This window comes from Liolophura sinensis, chromosome 6 (assembly GCF_032854445.1).
Source record: "Liolophura sinensis isolate JHLJ2023 chromosome 6, CUHK_Ljap_v2, whole genome shotgun sequence".
NCBI classification, from domain to species: Eukaryota; Metazoa; Mollusca; class Polyplacophora; order Chitonida; family Chitonidae; genus Liolophura; species Liolophura sinensis.
In genome coordinates, this window is record NC_088300.1 from 9173213 (window position 1) to 9198355 (window position 25143).

At 39.9% G+C, this 25143-nt stretch overlaps 1 protein-coding gene across 1 annotated transcript in view; it reads left to right on the forward strand.

Moving 5' to 3' along the window:
• LOC135467698 (unconventional myosin-X-like) overlaps nt 1–25143 on the forward strand; it is a 110744-nt gene that overhangs the window by 84305 nt on the left and 1296 nt on the right. The window contains 20 exon segments of the mRNA XM_064745509.1: nt 1950–2174; nt 4536–4667; nt 5826–5984; nt 8518–8588; nt 9487–9679; nt 10655–10752; nt 11442–11529; nt 12426–12830; nt 14969–15108; nt 15481–15677; nt 16747–16869; nt 18036–18202; nt 18348–18424; nt 18559–18640; nt 18989–19070; nt 22457–22560; nt 23429–23548; nt 23865–23932; nt 24344–24512; nt 24900–24983. Coding sequence (XP_064601579.1) covers nt 1950–2174; nt 4536–4667; nt 5826–5984; nt 8518–8588; nt 9487–9679; nt 10655–10752; nt 11442–11529; nt 12426–12830; nt 14969–15108; nt 15481–15677; nt 16747–16869; nt 18036–18202; nt 18348–18424; nt 18559–18640; nt 18989–19070; nt 22457–22560; nt 23429–23548; nt 23865–23932; nt 24344–24512; nt 24900–24983 — 2784 coding nt within the window.

Sequence of the window (25143 nt, forward strand, 5' to 3'; positions counted from 1 at the left end):
GGGGCAAGTCTGAGAATTGGTAAATTAGACACACATTGCAGTAGCATGTAATTTACAAATTACGAAGTTGAGGTGTTACGTTATACATAGATTTTTTTCCTGTCAGGTTTAAGTTGTGTAGTATTTTGATTTGATAACGGGACCTCACAAAACCAATATGCATTGATCTTGCTATTGATACTTTGTTGAAAAGTGTAATTGTATGGTGTGATGGAATTCTGTCAAATTTGACCACGATTGCTTTGTACCTACACGTACAAAGAGGACATCCTGGAACACAGAATTTTGTATGGCTGTAGTTATTTATATATTTGACTGGAATTTTACACTGTGCCGAAGAATATTTCACTTACACGACGATGACAGCCAATATTATGGTGAAGGGAAATACCCGGAGCAATACAGAGCTGAACTCATGACCTTCTCCAGGTTGTATTTTGACCTTGCCAACTACATGCATGGCTATAAAACTGCCAGCTTATTACACTGTTTTGGTAGACAGCTCTGTGTGCATTTGTTAATAAGAAGCTCTTAATGTGATAATTAATGGTCTTAAATAATTGGAGAAGTTAGAACATAAACTAGACTTTCTTGTAAATGATAGGTTTTGGACAGAAACTAAACAGGAAAGTAATTGGTAGATTACAAGACATTAACTATACATCTTTGTTATTTATAAATTATGGGTACAAACTAAGCAGACATGCATTTAGCAGATTTTGGGCATAAAGCAGAAATCTATGTAATTGATAGATTTTGGGCACAAACTAAAGTGACATGCATTTAGTAGATTTTGGGCACATAGCAGAAATTCATGTAATTGGTAGATTATGAGCATTAATTATACATCTTTGTATCTGATAGATTATTTGCACAAACTAAACAGACATGCATTAAGTAGATTTTAAGCAAAAACCAGAAATCCATATCATTGGAAGATTCATGCTAAAAGCATGCATTTATGTCACAGATTTATTGTGTACACTTTTGCTTGTGTCTGATTATGCGATTGTACATGGTGTAAAATAGATCAGCGCTATTACTAAATCTGCTTAGACTTGCTCACAAGCCTACGGCTGCGGACAATTCTGTCAGATGCTCGGAGATCCTGTAAATTGCGTGCCAGTGAATGGAGGAAAGCAATAAAATATCAGGGCGATATGGAGATAGGCTTCAAGCCCTAAGGGACAGGCAATCAGGACTGAAAGATGATGGTGTCAATGATGGGGCTTAATGTGTAAATCATGAGGTCTTAACATTTCTGCTGGCAGTAGACCAGGTAATAAGGCTTGATATACTCCCCCAGCTATTGATCATGTGTGGCTGACTGATGCTGTGAGCAAAGCGTTTGGGGGGTGGGGGTTATATCCACACACTAGATGGTAGGCCAGCCTACTACATCCAGCTTTATAGTACACAATACACTAGTAGTACATGCAGTACTAATCACCATCTTTTGCTACATGATATTACAACCTGTTTACATTATCTTGTCTGTGGATGGAAAGTTATGATCTCTTAACTTTGGTGGAAATGGTGGGGAAAAGAAATGAGCATAAAATACATATGTTTCCCCAGTGTGTAGAGACAAATACACATTTGTTTTTTTTTTTTTTTTTGTTTGGAGTTTCTCGTATATGTTATAATTTACTCACATAATGTATTTATAGACATTAGCCGTGTGTATACATTAGAATTCAAATACTTAAGTTACCTTATTAGTACATGTATATATCCTAGCCTTTGCCAGACTAAATAATTGGCTGTTCTTTAAGACTCTTACTTGATTTTATTTGTGATTTGATCTTTGTCATATTTGACCTCTGAACTTTATTTAATCTATTTAATCTGTAAATTTCCTGACCCATGAATTTCTTCTGATTTTGACCCCTGAACTTTTTTCTGATTTGACTCCAGACCTTGCTGATATTTGACCTCTGACATTTCAGGAGTTGACTAAGTATATCCGTGAAGAACAGCGACCAGAGGGGATGATACATACCATACAGTACATTCTGAAGAGTGGCATAGAGAGGATCGAACTGCGGGATGAGATATTCTGTCAGCTGATCAGACAGACCAATCAGTGTCCAGAACAGGACGGGCTGTTACGAGCATGGTGTCTCTTCTGTCACTGTACTGCCGCCTTCACTCCCAGTAAAGGGCTTAATAAGGTAGTGTACACTACCTTCCAGCCAATTAGAATCTCTCATTCAGAGTAATTGGGTACTTACTGAGGTGCTCCTGCAGTGGTTTCCCAATACCAGTTTCTTCTACTCTCTCTGGTTTCCTTTGAATTAGTGAAGACAACAATGAAATATGTAAAACTTTTTCTAAAACTGAAGGTTTGAAAATATAATGACTGAAGTTGCAGTTAAAATACAAACTATGATGTGATCTGAAACGTTACTTACTTTGACAAGTTATATGCCTTACCTCTAATGAATTCTTGTTGATAAATTGGTTTATTTATTTAATTAATGGGTATTAATTACACTGCACTCAAGAACATTTCACTTATACGACGTTGGCCAGCATTATGTTGGGAAGAAACTAGGCAGAGCCCAGGGTAACCCCACGATCATGCGTAGGTTGCTGGAGAGGATACCAGATTGAGATCGAAACAACCGCATTGGTGACAGGTTTCTGAGTCTTTGTGCCAAATTGGCATGCTAACCACCTCGGCCACAGAGGCCCCAATTGATAAATTGACTCAAATTGTTTTCGCTCATTGCAATTTTTCTTAACGCCTAAAAATTTCAAAGTGTGACATATGAAAAGAAAATCTTGAGAAATCTTGGTCTCTAAATTTCATATTTAATTCGGATGATTAAGTTTCTAATGGCATGTCACATTTACATGTATGAACTTGGGCCGTCTGTCAGTACTTACACCAGTCTTTGGGGTCCTAGTTTTCAATTGGAACATGACCAAAGGTGAATTTCAACCGTTGTTATTACCTGGCACTCCTCACTGCATGTTGACTATTAAAGGAAGACAAGGCTAATTGTCGGAAGTAGAACAGGTTGATTAATTATACTTAAAAGGCACTACTGGCAGAGGTCCTGCTTCTGTAATGTCTGATTAGCCCCATTTTTTTAAGATTAAAAATCCAGTGATTCCCCGGTGCTTTGTCAAACTGTTTCAAACAGCAAAAATGCTTGCCATCTGGGAATGAAGATTAGGCTTCCAGCAGTTTGCACTCAAAATAATGCTCCTGCATGCCTTGAACATTTCCTTGACGCCAAGATTTCGGTCACTGATATTCTTCAGGATAAATGGTTGTGCATGTTTTTTGGGGCTGACAGCTGTAATAGGCCAATGTTATGGACCTATGGATAAGGGAGAATCCGATTTGGCTATAATCTGTCTCAAACCCAACAAAGCATGTGATCGTGAATCCTTGCTGCTCTTTTGCTCGCTGTCTCCATCAGGGACGAGCGAGGCCCATTAGGAGCATCTTCTGATTTCATTGATCAGAAAAACCTGGACATTTGTTTTGCCTAGTGGGGATCAATCTGGCACGTCTGCGGATGAGTGCACTCTATCTGTAGGAACTCATAACTTGGGGGGTTCATCCCTATATTATGCATGATATCAAGTCTCTGCTACCCTGAGGGCTTGTAGCTGGAACCGTCCTCACTTTGGGTACATACATTGACAATGACGACAGACATGGGATGTGTCAGGACAACAATGTTTCTACATACTTCAGGGACTTGACATAATTTACAATAATATCTTTTGTTCATTTTACCATTATTAAAGTTGCTAAGAATACCTGAAAAAAATAAATGGAGTATTCAATACATGTTTGTGTGTAGTTTTACATTGTAATTAACAAGTTTTCAGTTGTATGACGAGGAGTATTCATAAGGCGTGCGTACATATAATGTCCTCTTATGGCAGGGCGAGTCTGTGAGAACACGTGTTTACCAGCAGAAAACAGGACAGTATACTCTTGCCCATTTTATCTCTGTTTGTCAAAAAATGTGTTCTGAAGTGAACAGGCGCAGAGTTTCAAATTCAGACTCTTTCGGCTATTAAAAACAATCTGCCGTAACATATCTCCTGTCAGAAATGTTAGACAACCATTGTTGGCATTAATTTTCTGATCACCTGTTTCACATTGTCCTCTTTCCACCCGAAACTTTTGAAGGTCAGAAATGTTCTGTTTTCTCCATCATTCATCTACTCTTAATTACGTGCACTTATTGTGAAACTGTTTCCATACCAACATGTTACAATAAATGTGGTCAAAAATAGTTGACAAACAGTTTTGACAGCTTTCATGATACATTAAGACTTTTTTACCTTTAGCTATAAAACAGTTCAAACTGAAAACTAACCCATTGCTCTTTCTTGCACCATTAGTTGATATGCAGTCTGTTTGATCCTTATGAGTATTTCTGTGTAACTTGAGGAACATATTACGCATTTTGACATTCCAACTTTTGCATTTAGGCAATCCATAGAATTATGTTTCGCCATTATGTAGTCATATTTTTTGCTTTTTTGCTTCTGCACTTTTTTAGTACTTGAGTTACTACATATGGAAACACATTGAAGTGGCCGGGGTGGGAGATTATGCCAAACAGTGTCTTAAACAGCTACGAACTCCTAAGGTGATGACCCGAAAATGCCCGCCTTCAGCCATTGAAATATCGGTAAGTCGATATTTCAGCCAATCCAATACAGGGAAGTTTGTGATCAAGGAGTCTTCAGCCATTAAAATATTGGAAAGTTCGTGACCAAGTATGAGTCTTCGGCCATTAAGATACCGGCAAGTGTGTGACCGTGGATGCTCCTTCAGCCATTAAAATATTCATAAATCTGTGACCATGGATTTGTCTTCATGAAAAAAGTTATAGAACTTTCTGATTTAAGAAATTTTGGATATCAAAAGCCTGAAAAGCAATGTTTAAGTATTGAGAATTTTAGCGAGTTTATGAAGTTCATGACAGTACAAGTCTTTGAGAATTATTTAGTATGTCTTAGTATCATGCAAGAATTTATCAACCAAAAAGTTGAAGATGCAATGGAAAGTTGATGGAGGCAAACTGCCCATCTATTCAAGGCGAACACGCTAGCTGGCCACTACAGCACATTGGTTATCTGCTTTAAGTGACTCAGGCTTCATTGCCACATTGGCAGTATTTCATCCATGTCTTTGTGATTGTCTGCTGTAATGTAGTAGTCAGGGTCAGTAAATGGTGAGTGAGTGACTGCTTGGGGTTTAATGCCGTACTCAACAAGTCATATGACGACAAAGGAATCCTTAGGGTGTATGTGATGTGTCGCAGGACGGATTTCCACCGCTCTTTTATCTAGAGCTGCTTTACTGAGATGACTTATCGAAGGCAAGTACGCCCGAACTATTATACTGATACGGGTCAACCAGTCGTTGCCCTATCCCCTTCATGCTGAATGCCAAGCGAGGAAGTTACAACTTCCTCTTTTAAAGTCTTAGGTGTGACTCGACCCAGGACTGATCCTGCATCTACCGCTCCCGAAGCGGATGCTCTACCAACTGTGCTAACGGTTGAGTGAGTAAATAATAGTGCAAGCTGTACACCATTGGAAAACAGATTGCTTGCTGATGTGGCACACTATAATGATCACATTGTGGAAAATGTAACTTGTTACATTGTTGAAGCCTTAAAATGTTAATTTTGAAAGTGAAGACTTTCGTCAGTACTATTTTGGAAATTTCCCGGTTTTCTCACATGCAAATAATAAATAGGTGACTGTTTCAATACATAACAGCCAGGTATTTGTAGTTACAAGTTACAAGTCCTGTTACAAGTTACCCATTGGTGTTCTAGGCGTTGCAGACCAACACTTCCATTGTGAGTCGTGTGTACTTCATGGATGGCAAGACAAAAGCTGTCAGCGTGCTGCCCTGTGATACGATGGCTGATGTTCTAGAGAAAGTCGCCATTAAAATTGGACTCAAGTCTGTGGAAGGCTGGGCGATATATGAGGTATAGTATTTGGTCAATTTTGATAGTATACATTTTTATTTGTTTGATTTTATTGATGTGACTTTGATCAGTATAATCCGTGGAGGAAATTAGGCAGTTCTCGGGGACCAGTTGCTCAGAAGTGTATTATCACTTAAGCTGGGTATCGTTTTCAGTCTAAACTTAAGTGCCATTTAATTGGTATTAGAATGTGACTGGTTTTACGATTTATGCCTGACTTAACTTTTAATACGTTTTGAACAACTGGTTCCTGAAGATTGACACTAAGCCTTATGTCATATGAGTCAACATCTCACCATCACCACCAATCAAATAAGGCTCTATTACAGCAAAGAGAAGCTGAACATAGGCAGGTGGTCAAGGGGTAGTGATGTACTGTTGATTGCTTGGCCATAATTTGTCCATTATTAAAGACCATTATTATGGTTTTAATATTTTATCTGCATTAATGTCGTGATGTAAATAATTATACTGCAGACAGCTTGTACATTTATGTATGTCATCCAATTTGCAGTAGTAGTTCAGCTGGGAGTCCCAGGACGGCAAATTTGCAGTAATAGTTCAGCTGGGAGTCCCAGGACAGCAAATTTGCAGTAGTAGTTCAGCTGGGAGACCCAGGACGGCAAATTTGCAGTAGTAGTTCAGGTGGGAGTCCCAGGACGGCAAATGTGCCATAGTAGTTCAGCTGGGAGTCCCAGGAAGGCAAATTTGCAGTAGTAGTTCAGCTGGGAGTCCCAGGAAGGCAAATTTGCAGTAGTAGTTCAGCTGGGAGTCCCAGGAAGGCAAATTTGCAGTAGTAGTTCAGCTGGGAGTCCCAGAAAGGTAAATTTGCGGTAGTATTTCAGCTGGGAGTCCCAGGACAGCAAATATGCCATAGTAGTTCAGCTGGCAGTCCCAGGACGGCAAATTTGCAGTAGTAGTTCAGCTGGGTGTCCCAGGAAGGCAAATTTGCGGTAGTAGTTCAGCTGGGATTCCCAGATGGCAAATTTGCAGTAGTAGTTTAGCTGGGAGTCCCAGGACGGCAAATTTGCGGTAGTAGTTTAGCTGGGAGTTCCAGGACGGCAAATTTGCGGTAGTAGCTCAGCTGGGAGCCCCAGGAAGACAAATTTGCGGTAGTAGTTTAGCTGGGAGTCCCAGGACGGCAAATTTGCGGTAGTAGTTCAGCTGGGAGTCCCAGGACGGCAAATATACATATGAATATTTACCCATAGGCAAAGAGCTATATAAATTTGCATTTCTAAATATTTCTATTTCCACAGATAAGCTTCATAAAGTACGGTTTTGTGGTAACTCCAACCATAGATACAAGGCGATACATGATCAGTATTTCGGTTTTATTTAAACCATTTTGAAGAATGGAAATGGTTTTTGTGAAAATGGTTTAAGTAAACAGAAGTATTGAATCATGCATGGCCTTGTATCTTTTATTGGAGTTGCCACAATACTCTACTTTTCATTTCTACATTCAGACATTTTGAGAAAATCAATGTACAGCAACTTGTACAGCATTGTACAGCATTTCTCTGTTCATCTTTGTTTACTGAGCACAGAATCTGTCAGCTCTGGTCTGAATGAATTCTTCTACCATTGCTTTCATGGTCTTGGTGGCAGTAAGCAGCCAGAGATGCTCTAGAAGCGCTGGCTTCTGTGTAAAGTTTGCTTGAAACCACTCGCCTTCCGCCACTGTGACATTTGTCACACGTCTGAGAATTCGTCAGTTACTTGCCAAAGGTCTACAGTTTACTTCAGTCACTTGCGTTTTCTCCACCCATGAAAGTGGTCACTATTAACATATAAGTGAAACATTCATGAGATGATAAAGAATAAGGAAAAATGTTATCAAGAATGATATTGAAACCCATCAGAGTTATGTCAGCAGGGGTAAAACACTTTATTACTATTTACAAAGAGGCGATAAAATGGGTTGGATTACATTACTTTGTCTAATCACATGGAAGAACAGGCTTTTATGCTTTCAATATGTTCATCTTAATTGAACATTGATTGTCTGTGCTGCAAATGATAAGAGAAATAATTCTTTGAATCCCAAGACTCCTTTATGACAGGAAATATGATAGGATTAGCAGGACAGAATTAAATGGTAATTGTAGGAGCTGCATGAATGCATTTCCTCTGATCTTTTCCACTGATATTAAAATCAATAAAATAGTATTGAAGGAATGTCTGTGATGACATAATCCTTGATAACAGCCTATTGTTCAGCAACCATGTGAAACATGCAGCGGTTTGTATGCTTTTAACAGGATGTGTCTGTAAGTCAATCGTGGCTTTGTGCAATGGAAACCTGGAACATTGCACTGTAGCTGGCATCAGTGTATAGCTGAGTCTAAGCTGCGTAAGGCCTCCTCTATCAGATGCATCACACACAGGCGGGCCTTGTCAGATATCTGGTCGTCACTGATCAAATAGAGGCTTTCACGGCCTTATAGGTTTGCCAGAGACATGTTTGTGTTACATGTCACCACCAGTGTCCTGTGCTGGCCTCTATAGATTTCAGTCTCTTTTCTTCCAGGTAACGTCAGACTACGAACGATTCATCCGCAGCTACGAGTATCTGGCTGATATTTTAAGCCAGTGGGAACAGTAAGTACCCATTACTGCCAGACGTACCCTTTCCCAGTCTTAGAGGAAAATGGACAATTCAATCAAAATAGATGCAGAGGAATTCAGATTGTTCATTATCACTGTGTCCTCCAATTTTTCTGTTCCCACGGAGGCATCTTCTTTCAGTCTTTGCAATATCTGACTCAGTGGAAAGAACATGTGTCTTTGATATTTCTCCACGAGATCGAAAAAAAAAAATGTGCCTCTGAAAAATCGAAACCATGGAATAAAAAGCTTGTTACATGTAGGAAATCTGTCAAAAGAACATACCCTGAGCTTCCCATGTCCTTATATGATTGCACTAGAGGATATTATGAAAGTGAATTTTGATATGCTGTTCCGTTTAAGGGAAAGATAGGTGAAAGACAACCCATAACAAAAGTTGAGTGTGTTACATAGGGTTTCACTGTGTGACAAACTGCTCCAACAAAATATAAACGTAAAATTGTAAATTCAGCAGTGCCCAGGACTAATACTGGTACTGACCAGTTATGAGACCTTCAGGAATGTAACTGGATATCAGAAATGCGTGTAAGATTAATCTTTTCATTCATGCTAAAAGTTTCAGACTTCGTGTATTTGGCTTTCTTTTCGCTTCCTTAATTTCTTACATTAAGAACTCACAAAAATATTCTTTGACTTTAATTCTGTCACACTAAAGAGTGTAAAGACTTCACATCTTACAGTCAATTTTTTATCCGTTTTAAGGTTGAAAGTTTCTGCAGCCACAAAAAAATAAATTGGGTTCAAAACTTCCATTGAGGTAAACTCTAATGACACAATATAAGCGATTTAAATGATGGTAACCAGTTATAATACTGAGTTATGATTTTGTTTCTGCACTAAGTACATGTATGATTACCAAATTTTGTTTTAGGCAACGCCGGTCTTTCAACACTCTTAGCAAATACGACACAATTTCTCGAAAGTCTGGGAAGGCCCTTACTAACAATTCGGAAGAAGCTCGGTTTGTGTTCCGCAAACGAGTGTACCGTCATGTTCATGATATTCCTAACGACCCTGTGGAGTATCATCTGCTCTTCTCAGAGGCTGTCTACAAAGTTGTCACGGTATGGACAGCTCCACTAATCTGCTTATGGGATTACTAACAAACAAAATTGGCCATTACACTGAAAACGATGACCTAAAGGTACTGTGTGATACTGTTCACACATAGGCTGTGGCTTACATTCAGTAGAGCGTGACAATTTCATGTTGATACCATACAATCAGTGGCCAGACAGTGTGATACAGTTGCAAACTTTGCAGAAAAGTAAATATGTTGTTCATTATTAACCATGTTAAGACAAGAGAATCTGTGTATTCCTGTTAAATTTACATGTTTATTGGCTCAAACAGAGCAGCCCAGATGTCTATAGAATTAGAACACAGTATGATTGTCACTCATTACCATATGGTGTATTACTGTGCAGTGTGGCATAGTTTTGCTCTGTTGTGAGAAACTATGTTTTATGTTTAGGAATTGATAAATTTCTTAATAAAATCTTTTGAATGTCATAAAGATTTACAATACACACTTCAGAAAAGATGTGTATGTGATTTGCATGTAAACGTCTTATTTGATGTTTCTTAGTCAAACGTAATATTCTTGAATAGGGCGTAAACACAGATAAATAAATATGATGTAAAGTAATATGCATGTACACATATGTATGTGATATAAATGTGTATGTGGTATAAATGTGTACATGTACACGTGTGTGGTATAAATGTGTATGTGGTATAAATGTGTACATGTACACATGTGTATGTGGTATAAATGTGTATGTGGTATAAATGTGTACATGTGCACATGTATGTGGTATAACTGTGTATGTGGTATAAATGTGTACATGTACGCATATGTATGTGATATGAATGTGTATGTGGTATAAATGTGTACATGTACACATGTGTGTGGTATAAATGTGTATGTGGTATAAATGTGTACATGTACACATATGTGTGGTATAAATGTGCATGTGGTATAAATGTGTATGTGTACACAAGTATGTGGTATAACTGTGTATGTGGTATGTTTTCAGATGGATGAATTCTCTGTGTCTGAGAAGGTGGCTCTTCAGTTAGCGGGTTTGCAGGCCAGGGTGGTTCTGGGGGCGTATGAGGAGGGCAAGGAATCCAGGTATATCACCGCTGTTACCGAAACATGCCCCATTTGTAAATACATGTTCAGTGTCTCCTTCAAATGGACGTAGGTGAAAAATCCAATGGGGGAAGTCAAACATGTTCCACTGAAGTTTGACTTTTTTAGGGGGTTTTTTTTGCATCCTGAAAAAGATTTGCTCTTTAATAGCTCATTCATATGTGAATTTAACTGTTTTCTACCTCATTGAAATCACTTTGATGACCCAATCAGAAGTATTTTTAGTTATTCACTTTTTATCATGCATTTCTCAAACAGTGTCAAGCATGGACTGTGTGAATAGAACTGTGCTATAAAGGGCACGTAAATTTTTCTTGATGGAGCATTACACTGTGATAATGTCATTATAGTGGTTCCCAGGGCTGTCCACTTCATTCAACTGTTCACTGCACGAACAGAAATTACCATGGGTACGTGACAAAAATTGTAGAAGCCTCATAAAACAAGCCCTTGGGGTTTATTCTGATGGCAGCTGTGAATCAGTCCTGATGTTAATACCTGATCTGTGGGATCAGTAAAGTTGGATGCATGCACTACTTGATCTGGGAAAATTCTGGGAATACATACTGTCCCAATGCTTGAAATCACATTAAACATAGATTCATTCGCTAAGAAATGAGTTTTATATTGTGTCACATTTGTGTGAGGATTGCTTCTTTGGCTCCCAGGTACACAGATGTCAACCAGTATTTGTGTAAAAGACTTTTGTCCAGTAGCAACAAGAACTGGCCCAAGGAAATCATGGATGCCCACAAGGTTTGTCAACTCTAAACCTCATAATTCTTATTGCACTTATCAAGCTGACACTTGTAGAGTTTATTGCTGTCACGGGGTCTATAGTGAATTTGTAGATTCCCCCTCTCTGATTTCTTGTTGAACTCCACCGGTATGGCGTGCACATTTGTACATCACTTGTGAGAAAGTTTGTCAGTAACTTGCCAAAGTTTAGTGGTTTATCCCAGGCACTCTGGTTTCTTCCACCCACAAAACTGATTGCCATCATATAATTGAAAAACTCTTGAGTATGGCATTAAGTAACAGTGGGGGACCTCTGTGGCTTAGTTGGTTAGCGCGCTAGCTCAGCGTAATGATCCAGAAGTCTTCGCCAATGTGGTTGCTGTGAGTTCAAGTCCAGCTCATGCTGGCTTCGTCTCCGGCCGTATGTGGGAAGGTCTCAGCAACCTGCGGACTGTTGTGTGTTTCCACCGGGCTCTGTCCAGTTTCCTCCCACCATAATGCTGGCTGCCATCATATAAGTGAAATATTCTTGAGTACGGTGTAAGACACCTATCAGATAAATAAATAGTAAGGTAGTCTAGAGTTACATTTATAGTAGGCTGGTTCCCTTGTATGCTTACACTTCTGAACAACGGAGTCATTTTCAGTCTAACCACAAGCATTTTGTGCTTGGTGAGTGAATGTGGGGCTTTCTCATATATTACAGTGAAATTGTCTTTTATACAGGATGAAAATCAAAAATCAAAATTTATTTGATGTCCGGTGTACAGTGTATGATGAGGTGTGATGATTTTTCACTGGTTTTTACAAAGTCTTTTTTATATCAAGATGTGGTTATTCAGAAATCTAGTTAATTGTCAGGAGAGTTGTAGCTTGTGTATGTGTACCTATGTGTTGTGTTATGTGCTCCTCAGAATTACACGAACGGTAAAACAGAGCTGGAAGCTAAGGTCTGGTACCTAACCTGTGTCAAACAGTTCCCGCTCTACGGCTGTACCTTCTTCCCTATCACTCACAAGGGTATGTGGGGTCACAAAGGGTCCACCCTCCTCGCCATCAACATGGATGGGGTAAAGTTCATCAAGGCCAAGGACAAGAGTGTCATCCATGACTTTAAGTATTGTGACATTGAAACCTTCGCTGTTGATCCAAATGAGAACTACATCACGTTTGAGCTGAAAGATGACTCGTACTCCCGCTGTCCGCAGAGATCGTTCATCTTTGAGACAAGTCAGAAGGAAGACATTGGATTCCTGCTAGCCAGTTACTCTTCTTCTCACACCTCCTGGTTAAAGTCAGATCCAGACAATCTGAAAAAGGTGGGGATCATGGCCTAATACTTGAGGTTAAATCCCTTTATCACACCTCCTGGTTAAAGTCAGATCCAGACAATCTGAAAAAGGTGGGGATCATGGTCTAATACTTGAGGTTAAATCCCTTTATCACACCTCCTGGTTAAAGTCAGACCCAGACAATCTGAAAAAGGTGGGGATCATGGCCTAATACTTGAGGTTAAATCCCTTTATCACACCTCCTGGTTAAAGTCAGACCCAGACAATCTGAAAAAGGTGGGGATCATGGTCTAATACTTGAGGTTAAATCCCTTTATCACACCTCCTGGTTAAAGTCAGACCCAGACAATCTGAAAAAGGTGGGGATCATGGCCTAATACTTGAGGTTAAATCCCTTTATCACACCTCCTGGTTAAAGTCAGACCCAGACAATCTGAAAAAGGTGGGGATCATGGCCTAATACTTGAGGTTAAATCCCTTTATCACACCTCCTGGTTAAAGTCAGACCCAGACAATCTGAAAAAGGTGGGGATCATGGCCTAATACTTGAGGTTAAATCCCTTTATCACACCTCCTGGTTAAAGTCAGACCCAGACAATCTGAAAAAGGTGGGGATCATGGCCTAATACTTGAGGTTAAATCCCTTTATCACACCTCCTGGTTAAAGTCAGACCCAGACAATCTGAAAAAGGTGGGGATCATGGCCTAATACTTGAGGTTAAATCCCTTTATCACACCTCCTGGTTAAAGTCAGACCCAGACAATCTGAAAAAGGTGGGGATCATGGTCTAATACTTGAGGTTAAATCCCTTTATCACACCTCCTGGTTAAAGTCAGACCCAGACAATCTGAAAAAGGTGGGGATCATGGCCTAATACTTGAGGTTAAATCCCTTTATCACACCTCCTGGTTAAAGTCAGACCCAGACAATCTGAAAAAGGTGGGGATCATGGCCTAATACTTGAGGTTAAATCCCTTTATCACACACCCTGGTTAAAATCAGAATCAATCTGAAAAAAGTGCCCATGATATAATATTAGATGTCGTTACTGCCCCTCATCACACTCCTGGTGAAAATCATACCCAGACAAGCTGGAAAAAGGGTGCATCATGAAATGAAATGAAAACTTGCAGTTTCTTCACTTAATGTGATCATACATTTTGTAAAATTAACAGCTGTAGTTTAAACGTTGAAATCAAAATTTGTTCCATTTACTTACCATTTAAGTTAATATCTCCTTGGAATTTTAATGGTGGATTACACTATAGTGCAGCCTCACTATAACGCCACTTTGGGGACAGGCTCCTGAGGGCATTATAGACTACTTCATGCTATAATGAAATGATCTTGGGATCCAGTATATAGGGTTACAGTCTATCTTACAGGTCATGATTTTGACAATGAACAAAGTTTTATCGAACCAAATGTGTTATGTCAAATGATTTCTTAATGTTAGTTAACTCTAAACGCATAAGATTTTTTTGTTACCTTAATAAATAGAAGATATAGTGCTAGATTCAACTAGTATTCTATGGTACACAAGTTTTGATGTGCTGAACACAAGCATCTCAGCACCATCCTACGCCACATACCCCGTGAGGCTAGCCTTGTATGGCGTAATCACCCGCCTGAGCTGATCTACAGAACTCGGTGCATGTTGAACATTTCCACAAGCTGAATTCAAGTAACATAGTTTCTTCCACTTTTATTTTTAAATAAACACAGGTGCAACTCATTTGGTATCCAATTTGTCCATGTCTGCTCATATCAGAAGTCACCCACCGAACTTAGACGCCTCAGATTCAGTGGGAAGGCCTGCCAGCAACGTGCGGATGGCTGTGGGTTTCCCCAGGCTCTACCCGATTTCCTCCCACCGTAATGCTGACCACTGTCGTATAAGTGAAATATTCTTGAGTACGGTGTAAAACACCAATCAAATAAATACATAAATAAAATATCAAAGAACATATGGGTTACACACGGACAGTAGGAAATGAAGCAAATGATGTGGCGTTATTTACCTATATTTCTTGGTGAAAAATTATTATTCATTTGTAGTTTTAGCTGTTCTCACATGAAAATACACTGCAGATTTTTTGGGGACAAGATTTCAAAATGCTGTTCTTCTAACCAGATGTCTGTAACTCATGTTTCATTGGTTCAGATGAAGATGACTGATGATGACAAGTTGAGAGTGTACAGTGAGCTGGTGAGCTGTCGTGCTGCGCTGGCCGAGAGCCAAGTGCTACACAAACCAGCCCAGGAAAGCGGCGGAATGGGCATCCTCAAGAACACGCTACGCAGGTGAGTCCAACACTCAGACTTGATGTAAAGTCTTCACATTTGAGTCACATGGCGCAGATGCTGTATAACATCTGTCATATGTTGTATGAGGCACTGAATTCTTTAGGTTGTTTCCCTACAAAAGCTAGGATTATGATGAAGGTAGTATGAAGTGCACAACATGCCTTTTTCAGGCTGTCAGGAATATTTCTGGGAAAAAAGCTTGTGGGAATGGTAACTGCAAGGCAGTTCAAAATTGAATTCAAATTGCATGCTAATACTTACTTACATGTATGGTATTGTCTTGCAGTTTAGTATGTGGGCATGTACATGCTTGACTAAATCTGATCTTGATCTATATTAATGAACTCCTGAACACTTCTGTACTGTCAGGCTGACAAAATCCAAGGTGGAGAAGCTGCGTCGTTACTCTCTAGGGAACATGGATGGGGTGTTCAACCTGGCGTACTGGTCCTATAACAAGGCAACCATTCACCAGAGCTTCCTCACCTTCTCTGACAGTCAGGAGGAAGAGGTGGCCGTCAGGATGTACAATGGTATGCTGGAGCTGGAGGGGCCTGGCGAAACGGGTAAGAACATGCTGTATTGTGCTGAGCTGATTGATAATAACATGTTTGATGAAACAGGTAAATATCATATTGAGTTAAACGATAATGACGGGACAGATGAAATGGGTAAATATCATGCTGAGCTAAACGGTAATGGTGGGATGGGCGAAACGGGTAAATATTCTGAGGAAAACGGTGATAGGATGGGTGAAATGGGTGAATATCATGCTGAGCTAAGTGATAATGATGGGACAGGCGAAAGGGGTAAATATCATGCTGAGCTGAGCAATAATGATGGGACAGGTGAAAGGGGTAAATATCATGTTGAGCTGAGCGATAATGATGGGACATGCAAAACGGGTAAATATCATGCTGAGCAAATGACGGGATGGGCCAAAAGGGTACATATCTTGCTGAGCTACACGATAATGAAGGGTCAGGTGAAAAGGGCACATATCATGCTGAGCTAAACGATAATGAAGGGACAGGCGAAACAGGTAAATATCATGCTGAGCTAAGCGATAATAATGGGACGGCCAAAACGGGTAAATATCATGCTGAGCTAAACGATAATGAAGGGACAGGCGAAACAGGTAAATATCATCCTAAGCTAAGCGATAATAATGGGATGGCCAAAACGGGTAAAAATCATGCTGAGCTAAACGATAATGATGGGACGGCCAAAACGGGTAAATATCATGCTGAGCTAAACGATAATGATGGGACGGGTGGAATGTGTAAATATCATGCTGAGCTAAACGATAATGAAGGGATGGCCAAAGCGGGTAAATATCATGCTGAGCTAAACGATAATGAAGGGACGGCCAAAACGGGTAAATATCATGCTGAGCTAAACGATAATGATGGGACGGGTGAAATGGGTAAATATGCTGAGCTATAATGATGGTTTGGGCGAAACAGGTATATATCATGCTGAACTAAGCGATATGGAAGGATGGGACGAAAAAGGGCAAATATCATGCTGAGCTGAAAGATAATAAGAGGCCAGATGAAACGGGTAAATATCCTGCTGAGCTGAATGTATTCTGTGTTAACAGCTGGTAGACTAAAGAAAGCGCTGTGTTTTCAGGTACAATAGAGATGGTTAACCAGATGTCTGGGGCTCAGAAAATCATACAACGATGTATGGAGAGTTCCCAACAGTGCAATGAATTCTACCTTCAGGTCATTAAACAGACTACTGATAACCCAGGTGGGTATATATCCCATATATCCCATATCAGTCAGTGCCCCTTTCCTGTCCGCATGAGAAAGAGTAAAGCATGTCATGCATTTGTGAGGGTGTGTTTATGAGGGTGTGTTTATACTTCACCTTTCAGTCACAGGTCTCTTTTCCACACATTTTTCAAAGTGATTCATTGTAGTGAATTTATTATTAGTTTATTTTGTCAACTCAAGAAGTTACAGATCAAGTCTGAGTTTTAGGCAGTTTCTTCCATTTTCAACAAAATTATGGTCCTATTTTGATATAAAGCTGGGGTTGAACCAGCCACCAGTTTCCTCGCTACAAGTGTACATCAACTTATTTCAGAAATAGAAATTTAAGCACATTCCTTTAACTTAAGACTTAGAGGGAAGGTGGACAATTATATATGTTCTTCAATTGACTACTGAACTGTCTTTAATATCTCAAAATGCGCTGTATTTTTATATACTAGAATCAATCGCTGTGATGATGATCAAGTGTTTTAGTATTGTTTTGTCTAAAACTGTTCTCTGCTGAAGCAGAAGCTGGAAAACCAGTCTTGAAGACTTCTTGGAAACTCCGAAACTGCACGCAGTCCTAGTTTCAATTGGTTTCTTGTCATATGACAAAAACACTTTTAGAAGTGCATTAAATTATTTACCATTTTGGTTGACTTTCCTGGAGACATTTCACAGCTTTGCACTCTGTACCTACTGCTTACAGCACTTTATTGTCTATTTATTAAGCTTTATCCAGTCACAAAAAAAGCTGTGTAACCTAATACAGAGAAGAATTTACAGGACATGTTTACAGATCAGATCTATAAAGAATTGTAATGCCAGTGTGTTGAATTCCCTTTTGTTTGTTGATACTGGATAACCGTGCAATATCACTGTCTAGATATCAAGTTATATGGGGGCCTCACTAGCTCAGATGGTTCAAGCGCAAGTTCAGTCACCGTGACTATCAGGCCTTTTTTCAGATGGTTTGCCGCAGGTACTCTAGCTTCCTCAGGCCATACAGCTTGACTGCTGAAAAATTCTTGAGCAGGGCTTTATTAAACAGTTATCAAATAATAAGAAAATAAATCAAGTTATGCAATGTACATGTATTCTCATTGTGAGCGTGGTTTATATGTTATGTCACCTGTCTGTATGATCATTGTCCTGCAGAACCTGACAGTCGCATCAACCAGTGGTACTGGCAGCTCATGTCCCTGGCCACATGTGCCATGGTACCCTCCAACCCCCTCGTACTCAACTATCTGCAAACCCACCTCAAGAAGTGCTCAATGGACATGAAGACGGAGGAGGGCAAATACGCCAGGTTTGCTCATAAGGTGAATGTAATGAAGCACACATTGCATGTATTTTTAAAGTATTGAAATAATTGTGCTTTTGTAAAGTTCCATATTTTCTTTTTTCAGTGAAAAAAACATCATGAGAAAACAAAATGGCACTAATTTCTTCTGTTTGTATTTTCAGTGCCTTAACAGAAATGTCTCCAAAAAACAGAGGAAATTTCCTCCTTCCTCTTTGGAGGTACAGTATATTTTTCAAAGGTGAGTGATAGATCGTTTTAATATGAAATATGGCTTCAATGTTCATCTAAAGTTTTCTTCAAGACATATCTGTTATTGTGAACTGTTAGAAGGGCACAAACATATACACCTATATATGTGTTTGTACATTTCAGACGCAGTATAAAAGAAAAGGTATATTTTGTGAATGGAGAATTGAGAATCATTGAGTTTGATTCAGCAGCTACTGCAGAAGAGGTAAGCTTTGGTGTAGCTGTTTGGGTTGTATAAATGTAGGGAAGAGTGCAGACTGAAGACATCTAAACAAATGATTACTGAATACATTTGAAAACATCCTCAGCTGTGATTATTTAATGAAAGCCTGCCTGAGCGTGGTAAAATGTTGAAACTAGAATAGTTTATTTGATTGGTGTTTTATGCTATATTCAAGAATATTTCACTTAAATGTTGGTATGGCAGGAGAAGAAGCCAGCATGTGGACTATACTTGAATTATATTGTGTTTGTTACATGTGTTCATCCTTTAAGATGCCAAAACATTAGTAAGACCTGAATCATTCATAAATTCATTCATTTATTTGTTCAGGTTGTGAAGATCATCAAGACCAAACTGGGTATGAGGTCTGATGCTGAGGGCTTTGCTCTCTATGAAATCATGGGCTCTATAGGTGAGTATCATAAGGACTGATGCTGACGGCTTTGCTCTCTGTGAAGTCATGGGCTCTATAGGTACCATGAGGACTGATGCTGAGGGCTTTGCTCTCTATGAAATCATGGGCTCTATAGGTGAGTATCATAAGGACTGATGCTGATGGCTTTGCTCTCTGTGAAGTCATGGGCTCTATAGGTACCATGAGGTCTGATGCTGAGGGCTTTGCTCTCTATGAAATCATGGGCTCTATAGGTGAGTATCATAAGGACTGATGCTGACGGCTTTGCTCTCTGTGAAGTCATGGGCTCTATAGGTACCATGAGGTCTGATGCTGAGGGCTTTGCTCTCTATGAAATCATGGGCTCTATAGGTGAGTATCATAAGGACTAATGCTGACGGCTTTGCTCTCTGTGAAGTCATGGGCTCTATAGGTACCATGAGGTCTGATGCTGAGGGCTTTGCTCTCTATGAAATCATGGGCTCTATAGGTACCATGAGGACTGATGCTGAGGGCTTTGCTCTCTATGAAATCATGGGCTCTATAGGTGAGTATCATAAGGACTAATGCTGACGGCTTTGCTCTCTGTGAAGTCATGGGCTCTATAGGTACCATGAGGTCTGATGCTGAGGGCTTTGCTCTCTATGAAATCATGGGCTCTATAGGTGAGTATCATAAGGACTGATGCTGACGACTTTGCTCTCTGTGAAGTCATGGGCTCTATAGGTACCATGAGGTCTGATGCTGAGGGCTTTGCTCTCTATGAAATCATGGGCTCTATAGGTGAGTATCATAAGGACTGATGCTGACGGCTTTGCTCTCTGTGAAGTCATGGGCTCTATAGGTACCATGAGGACTGATGCTGAGGGCTTTGCTCTCTATGAAATCATGGGCTCTATAGGTGAGTATCATAAGGACTGATGCTGACGGCTTTGCTCTCTGTGAAGTCATGGGCTCTATAGGTACCATGAGGTCTGATGCTGAGGGCTTTGCTCTCTATGAAATCATGGGCTCTATAGGTGAGTATCATAAGGACTGATGCTGACGGCTTTGCTCTCTGTGAAGTCATGGGCTCTATAGGTACCATGAGGTCTGATGCTGAGGGCTTTGCTCTCTATGAAATCATGGGCTCTATAGGTGAGTATCATAAGGACTAATGCTGACGGCTTTGCTCTCTGTGAAGTCATGGGCTCTATAGGTACCATGAGGTCTGATGCTGAGGGCTTTGCTCTCTATGAAATCATGGGCTCTATAGGTGAGTATCATAAGGACTGATGCTGACGGCTTTGCTCTCTGTGAAGTCATGGGCTCTATAGGTACCATGAGGTCTGATGCTGAGGGCTTTGCTCTCTATGAAATCATGGGCTCTATAGGTACCATGAGGTCTGATGCTGAGGGCTTTGCTCTCTATGAAATCATGGGCTCTATAGGTGAGTATCATAAGGACTGATGCTGACGGCTTTGCTCTCTGTGAAGTCATGGGCTCTATAGGTACCATGAGGACTGATGCTGAGGGCTTTGCTCTCTATGAAATCATGGGCTCTATAGGTGAGTATCATAAGGACTGATGCTGACGGCTTTGCTCTCTGTGAAGTCATGGGCTCTATAGGTACCATGAGGTCTGATGCTGAGGGCTTTGCTCTCTATGAAATCATGGGCTCTATAGGTGAGTATCATAAGGACTGATGCTGACGGCTTTGCTCTCTGTGAAGTCATGGGCTCTATAGGTACCATGAGGACTGATGCTGAGGGCTTTGCTCTCTATGAAATCATGGGCTCTATAGGTGAGTATCATAAGGACTGATGCTGACGGCTTTGCTCTCTGTGAAGTCATGGGCTCTATAGGTACCATGAGGACTGATGCTGAGGGCTTTGCTCTCTATGAAATCATGGGCTCTATAGGTGAGTATCATAAGGACTAATGCTGACGGCTTTGCTCTCTGTGAAGTCATGGGCTCTATAGGTACCATGACGACTGATGCTGAGGGCTTTGCTCTCTATGAAATCATGGGCTCTATAGGTGAGTATCATAAGGACTGATGCTGACGGCTTTGCTCTCTGTGAAGTCATGGGCTCTATAGGTGAGTATCATAAGGACTAATGCTGACGGCTTTGCTCTCTGTGAAGTCATGGGCTCTATAGGTACCATGAGGACTGATGCTGAGGGCTTTGCTCTCTATGAAATCATGGGCTCTATAGGTGAGTATCATAAGGACTAATGCTGACGGCTTTGCTCTCTGTGAAGTCATGGGCTCTATAGGTACCATGAGGACTGATGCTGAGGGCTTTGCTCTCTATGAAATCATGGGCTCTATAGGTGAGTACCATGAGGGCTGATTTGGAGGGCTTTGCTCTCTGTGAAGTCAAGGTGAGTACCATGAGGGCTTATGTTTTCTATGAAATCATGACCATGAGGGCTGCTGCTGAGGGCTTTGTAATATGAATCATGAGCTCTGTAGGTGAGTACCATGAAATCATGGGCTCTGTAGGTGAGAACCATGAAATCATGGGCTCTGTAGGTAAGAACCATGAAATCATGAGCTCTGTAGGTGAGAACCATGAAATCATGCGCTCTCTCGGTGATTACTGTTAAGTCAGAGCTCTGTAGGTGAGAACCATGAAATCATGAGCTCTGTCGGTGATTACCTTGAAGTCTTGGACTGTAGGTTAGTACATGTACCATGAAATCATGGGCTCTGTAGGTGAGAACCATGAAATCATGGGCTCTGTAGGTGAGAACCATGAAATCATGCGCTCTCTCGGTGATTACTGTTAAGTCAGAGCTCTGTAGGTGAGAACCATGAAATCATGCGCTCTCTCGGTGATTACTGTTAAGTCAGAGCGCTGTAGGTGAGAACCATGAAATCATGAGCTCTGTAGGTGATTACCTTGAAGTCTTGGACTGTAGGTTAGTACATGTACCATGAAATCATGGGCTCTGCAGGTAAGTACTATGAAGCCATGAGCTCTGCAGGTGAGTACCATGAAATCATGGTATCTGTAGGTGAGTACCATGAGGTCTGCAGGTGAGCACTATGAAATCATGAGCTCTGCAGGTGAGTACCATGAAATTATGGTATCTGTAGGTGAGTACCATGAAATCATGAGGTCTGCAGGTAAGTACTATGCAATCATGAGCTCTGCAGGTGAGTACCATGAAATCATGGGCTCTTCAGGTGAGTACCATGAAATCATGAGGTCTGCAGGTGAGTACCATGAAATCAGGAGATCTGTAGGTGAGTACCATGAAAACAGGAGATCTGTAGGTGAGTACCATGAGGTCTGATGCGAGGGGCTTTGCTCCAATATGGTGTTGCTTGTTATCTACATGAATGGTAGATTTACAGTAATACAAACGGAAACATTCTTGACCCAAATTATGTATAATTTGTTCCCTTTTTTAGAAAAGACTATGAGCCCAGAGGAACGCATGTCTGACACTATCAGCAAGTGGGAGAGATGGGCCAAGGGGAACTACTCTACCAAGGAACTCAGGATACTATTCAAAGTAAGGGTTAAAATGTGGCATTTCACTTCGTGTATATAATTGGTCGTAACTTTAATATTGCTCAAATGCAAGGTTTCAGTTAATTCCTTGACATAAAAATACTCATTCACAGAATACATTCAAATTGCAGAGCTTGTCAGAAAATGTTTACAGCAGTTTATAAATGTTTCTGTTTTAAACTAAGTACGTGTATCTCTGCTGTAGGAATGTACTTAATTTATAACTTTATCGTATGTGATATGAAGACTCAGAGTAGGTGAAGTCTCACTATCAGAAAAATTTCCTTTCAATATTTTGTGATAGCACTTTATGCATTTGCCTCATTAGTTGAATAGGTATAAAGAAAATAGCAATTATGTTTTATACTATAACACAACTAAACTCATGGAAGATTATGGTGATGCTCATACCTACATGTACATTGTATATACCCAGGCATAGTTTTTTCTAATTCAGTAGTATTTAATGTTGTATGTTTGCATCAGGCTTGGAGGTTTGTAACCATCAGAGCTATGTGATACTTTGTTGGTTTTCTAGCATTGAAGAGTACAGTAGTTTGTAGTTTTGAGGAACATCTAGTTTGATATTTTGAGTGATCTGTCGTTTGAATTTGGGTTGTGATCCAGAACCAGGCATTTTTTGATTGATTGATAGGACAGAAGTGCAAAAAACAAGTATTGTCCAGTTGTCTGTAGTGTGTGAATTTATCTGTGATGGAGTTTTACACACATGGAGTGCCTTCTGTTTCTTTCTTTATCACAGGTTCGTACAATTAAAGCTGACTAAGTACATGTATATAGCCAATTTCTTCATTTATCGTTCAGTGAAAACAGTGTTAAAAAGTCTTGTCTACCTTGCTTACTTTCAGAAACGTCTGTTTATTGTCCCCTACCTGAACATGAATGACCCGGTAGAATGTGAGCTTGTCTTCCATCAGCTCATTGAAGACGTCTTTGAGAAGAGGATTCCCATCTCAGAACCAGATGCCGTTAGTACACCTGTTCTTCCTCTTTCAACACAATCTTTTGTTGATTGTAAAAGTTTGATAATGTTTTATTGCTGTAATGTACTGCTTTGCATTGTGCTTTCTGATTTTGTGACGGGAATGACTGCTTATGGTTTTTGTGTACATGTACATTTTATTCCAAAACTGAAAACTTAAATTATCTATCCCTTGGAAAAAATACTGCCTTCTTGCTGGGAAGAGCTCCTCTAATGTTTGTCAGAGCTTCTTGTAAAGAAAAATGGTGAAAACCACTGTATGGAATGTATATTTTGAGGATGTGTTTGTTTGTTGTTGACAGGTGCAGTTGTGTGCATTGAAGCTACAGTCTGAGATTGACGACTGCCCTCTGGATGAAGTAGACTACAGGTGGGATGGCTGTCTGTTTGATAAGCTCTACTGTAACATTCCCTCACAGTTACTGCTAGTGTTTTACTTGTGGATGCTGCACATTTTTTCCATTTTGTCATCTTTTCTTCAGAATGATCATGATAATTTTTGGAAATAGTGGTTCCATATGAAACAAATTCAAACCTAAATATACTTTTGAAATCACCAAAAATGTAAAGATATAACTTGATCATTTGAACAAAACATATGTTCACATCAGTGACCTGCATCCAAACATAAAAATAGAAATTTGTAAATAAATTGAAAGATTAATTGTATCTTTACCTGTAATCTGGCAGGTTTCCAGAGAAGATTGAATAAAACTTCAGTTCAATAAATGAGCTGTAGTCATGAGTTACAGTGATTTTAAACATTTGTACAATGTTTCAGCTCTGTGATGAGAATTTTGCCCCGTGAGATCAGACCTTGTCTGAATGTGGACGACATCTCAGTGGCTCACAGAGGGGTGTGTAATTTGACTCCACAAGAAGCCATCCTGGCCTTCATTGATGTCCTCAAATCATGGTTGTTTTTTGGGTCCACGGTGTTTGAAGTAACGGTGAGCTACACAACATTTCCATGATTACAGCTGCCCATTGCATGTGGTGGGACATTTTGTTTTATAATGCATGTATACAGGAACAAAATATTAAGAGCAGTTTATGACTAAATTTTATTAAAATTTAAACTTTACATTGTTGTTGTCATTTCTCATATGAGTATTTATGTATTTGTTTGATTGGTGTTTTACGCTGCTATCAAGAAAATTTAAGTTATTCGCTGACAGCTAGCGTCATTATGGTGTGAGGAAACCAGGTTGAACTCGCAGGAAATCCACAACCATCCGCGGGTTCCCATGAGAACAGATTTGCTTTAGCAACTAGACCTTGCAATGGTACACACCTTATGGCTTTGATATTAACTTGTGTTTTTGTTATTTTTGTAGCAAGGGTATACAACCGCAATGCCCAAGAACTTACTGTTGCTAATCAATGAGGCAGGTCTTCATGTTGTTCATCCCAAACTCTCTGTAAGTGGTTTGTAATTTTGTGCAAATGTTGATTTATTTGTGGATTTTTTTGCATATACCTTGTCAACATGTAAGACATACTTCTATGTTCTGTCTTATCAGGATATGTTTGAATCAAACTTAGAGTTTGGGTTTTATCTGAGTGAAGCTATCATTTGTG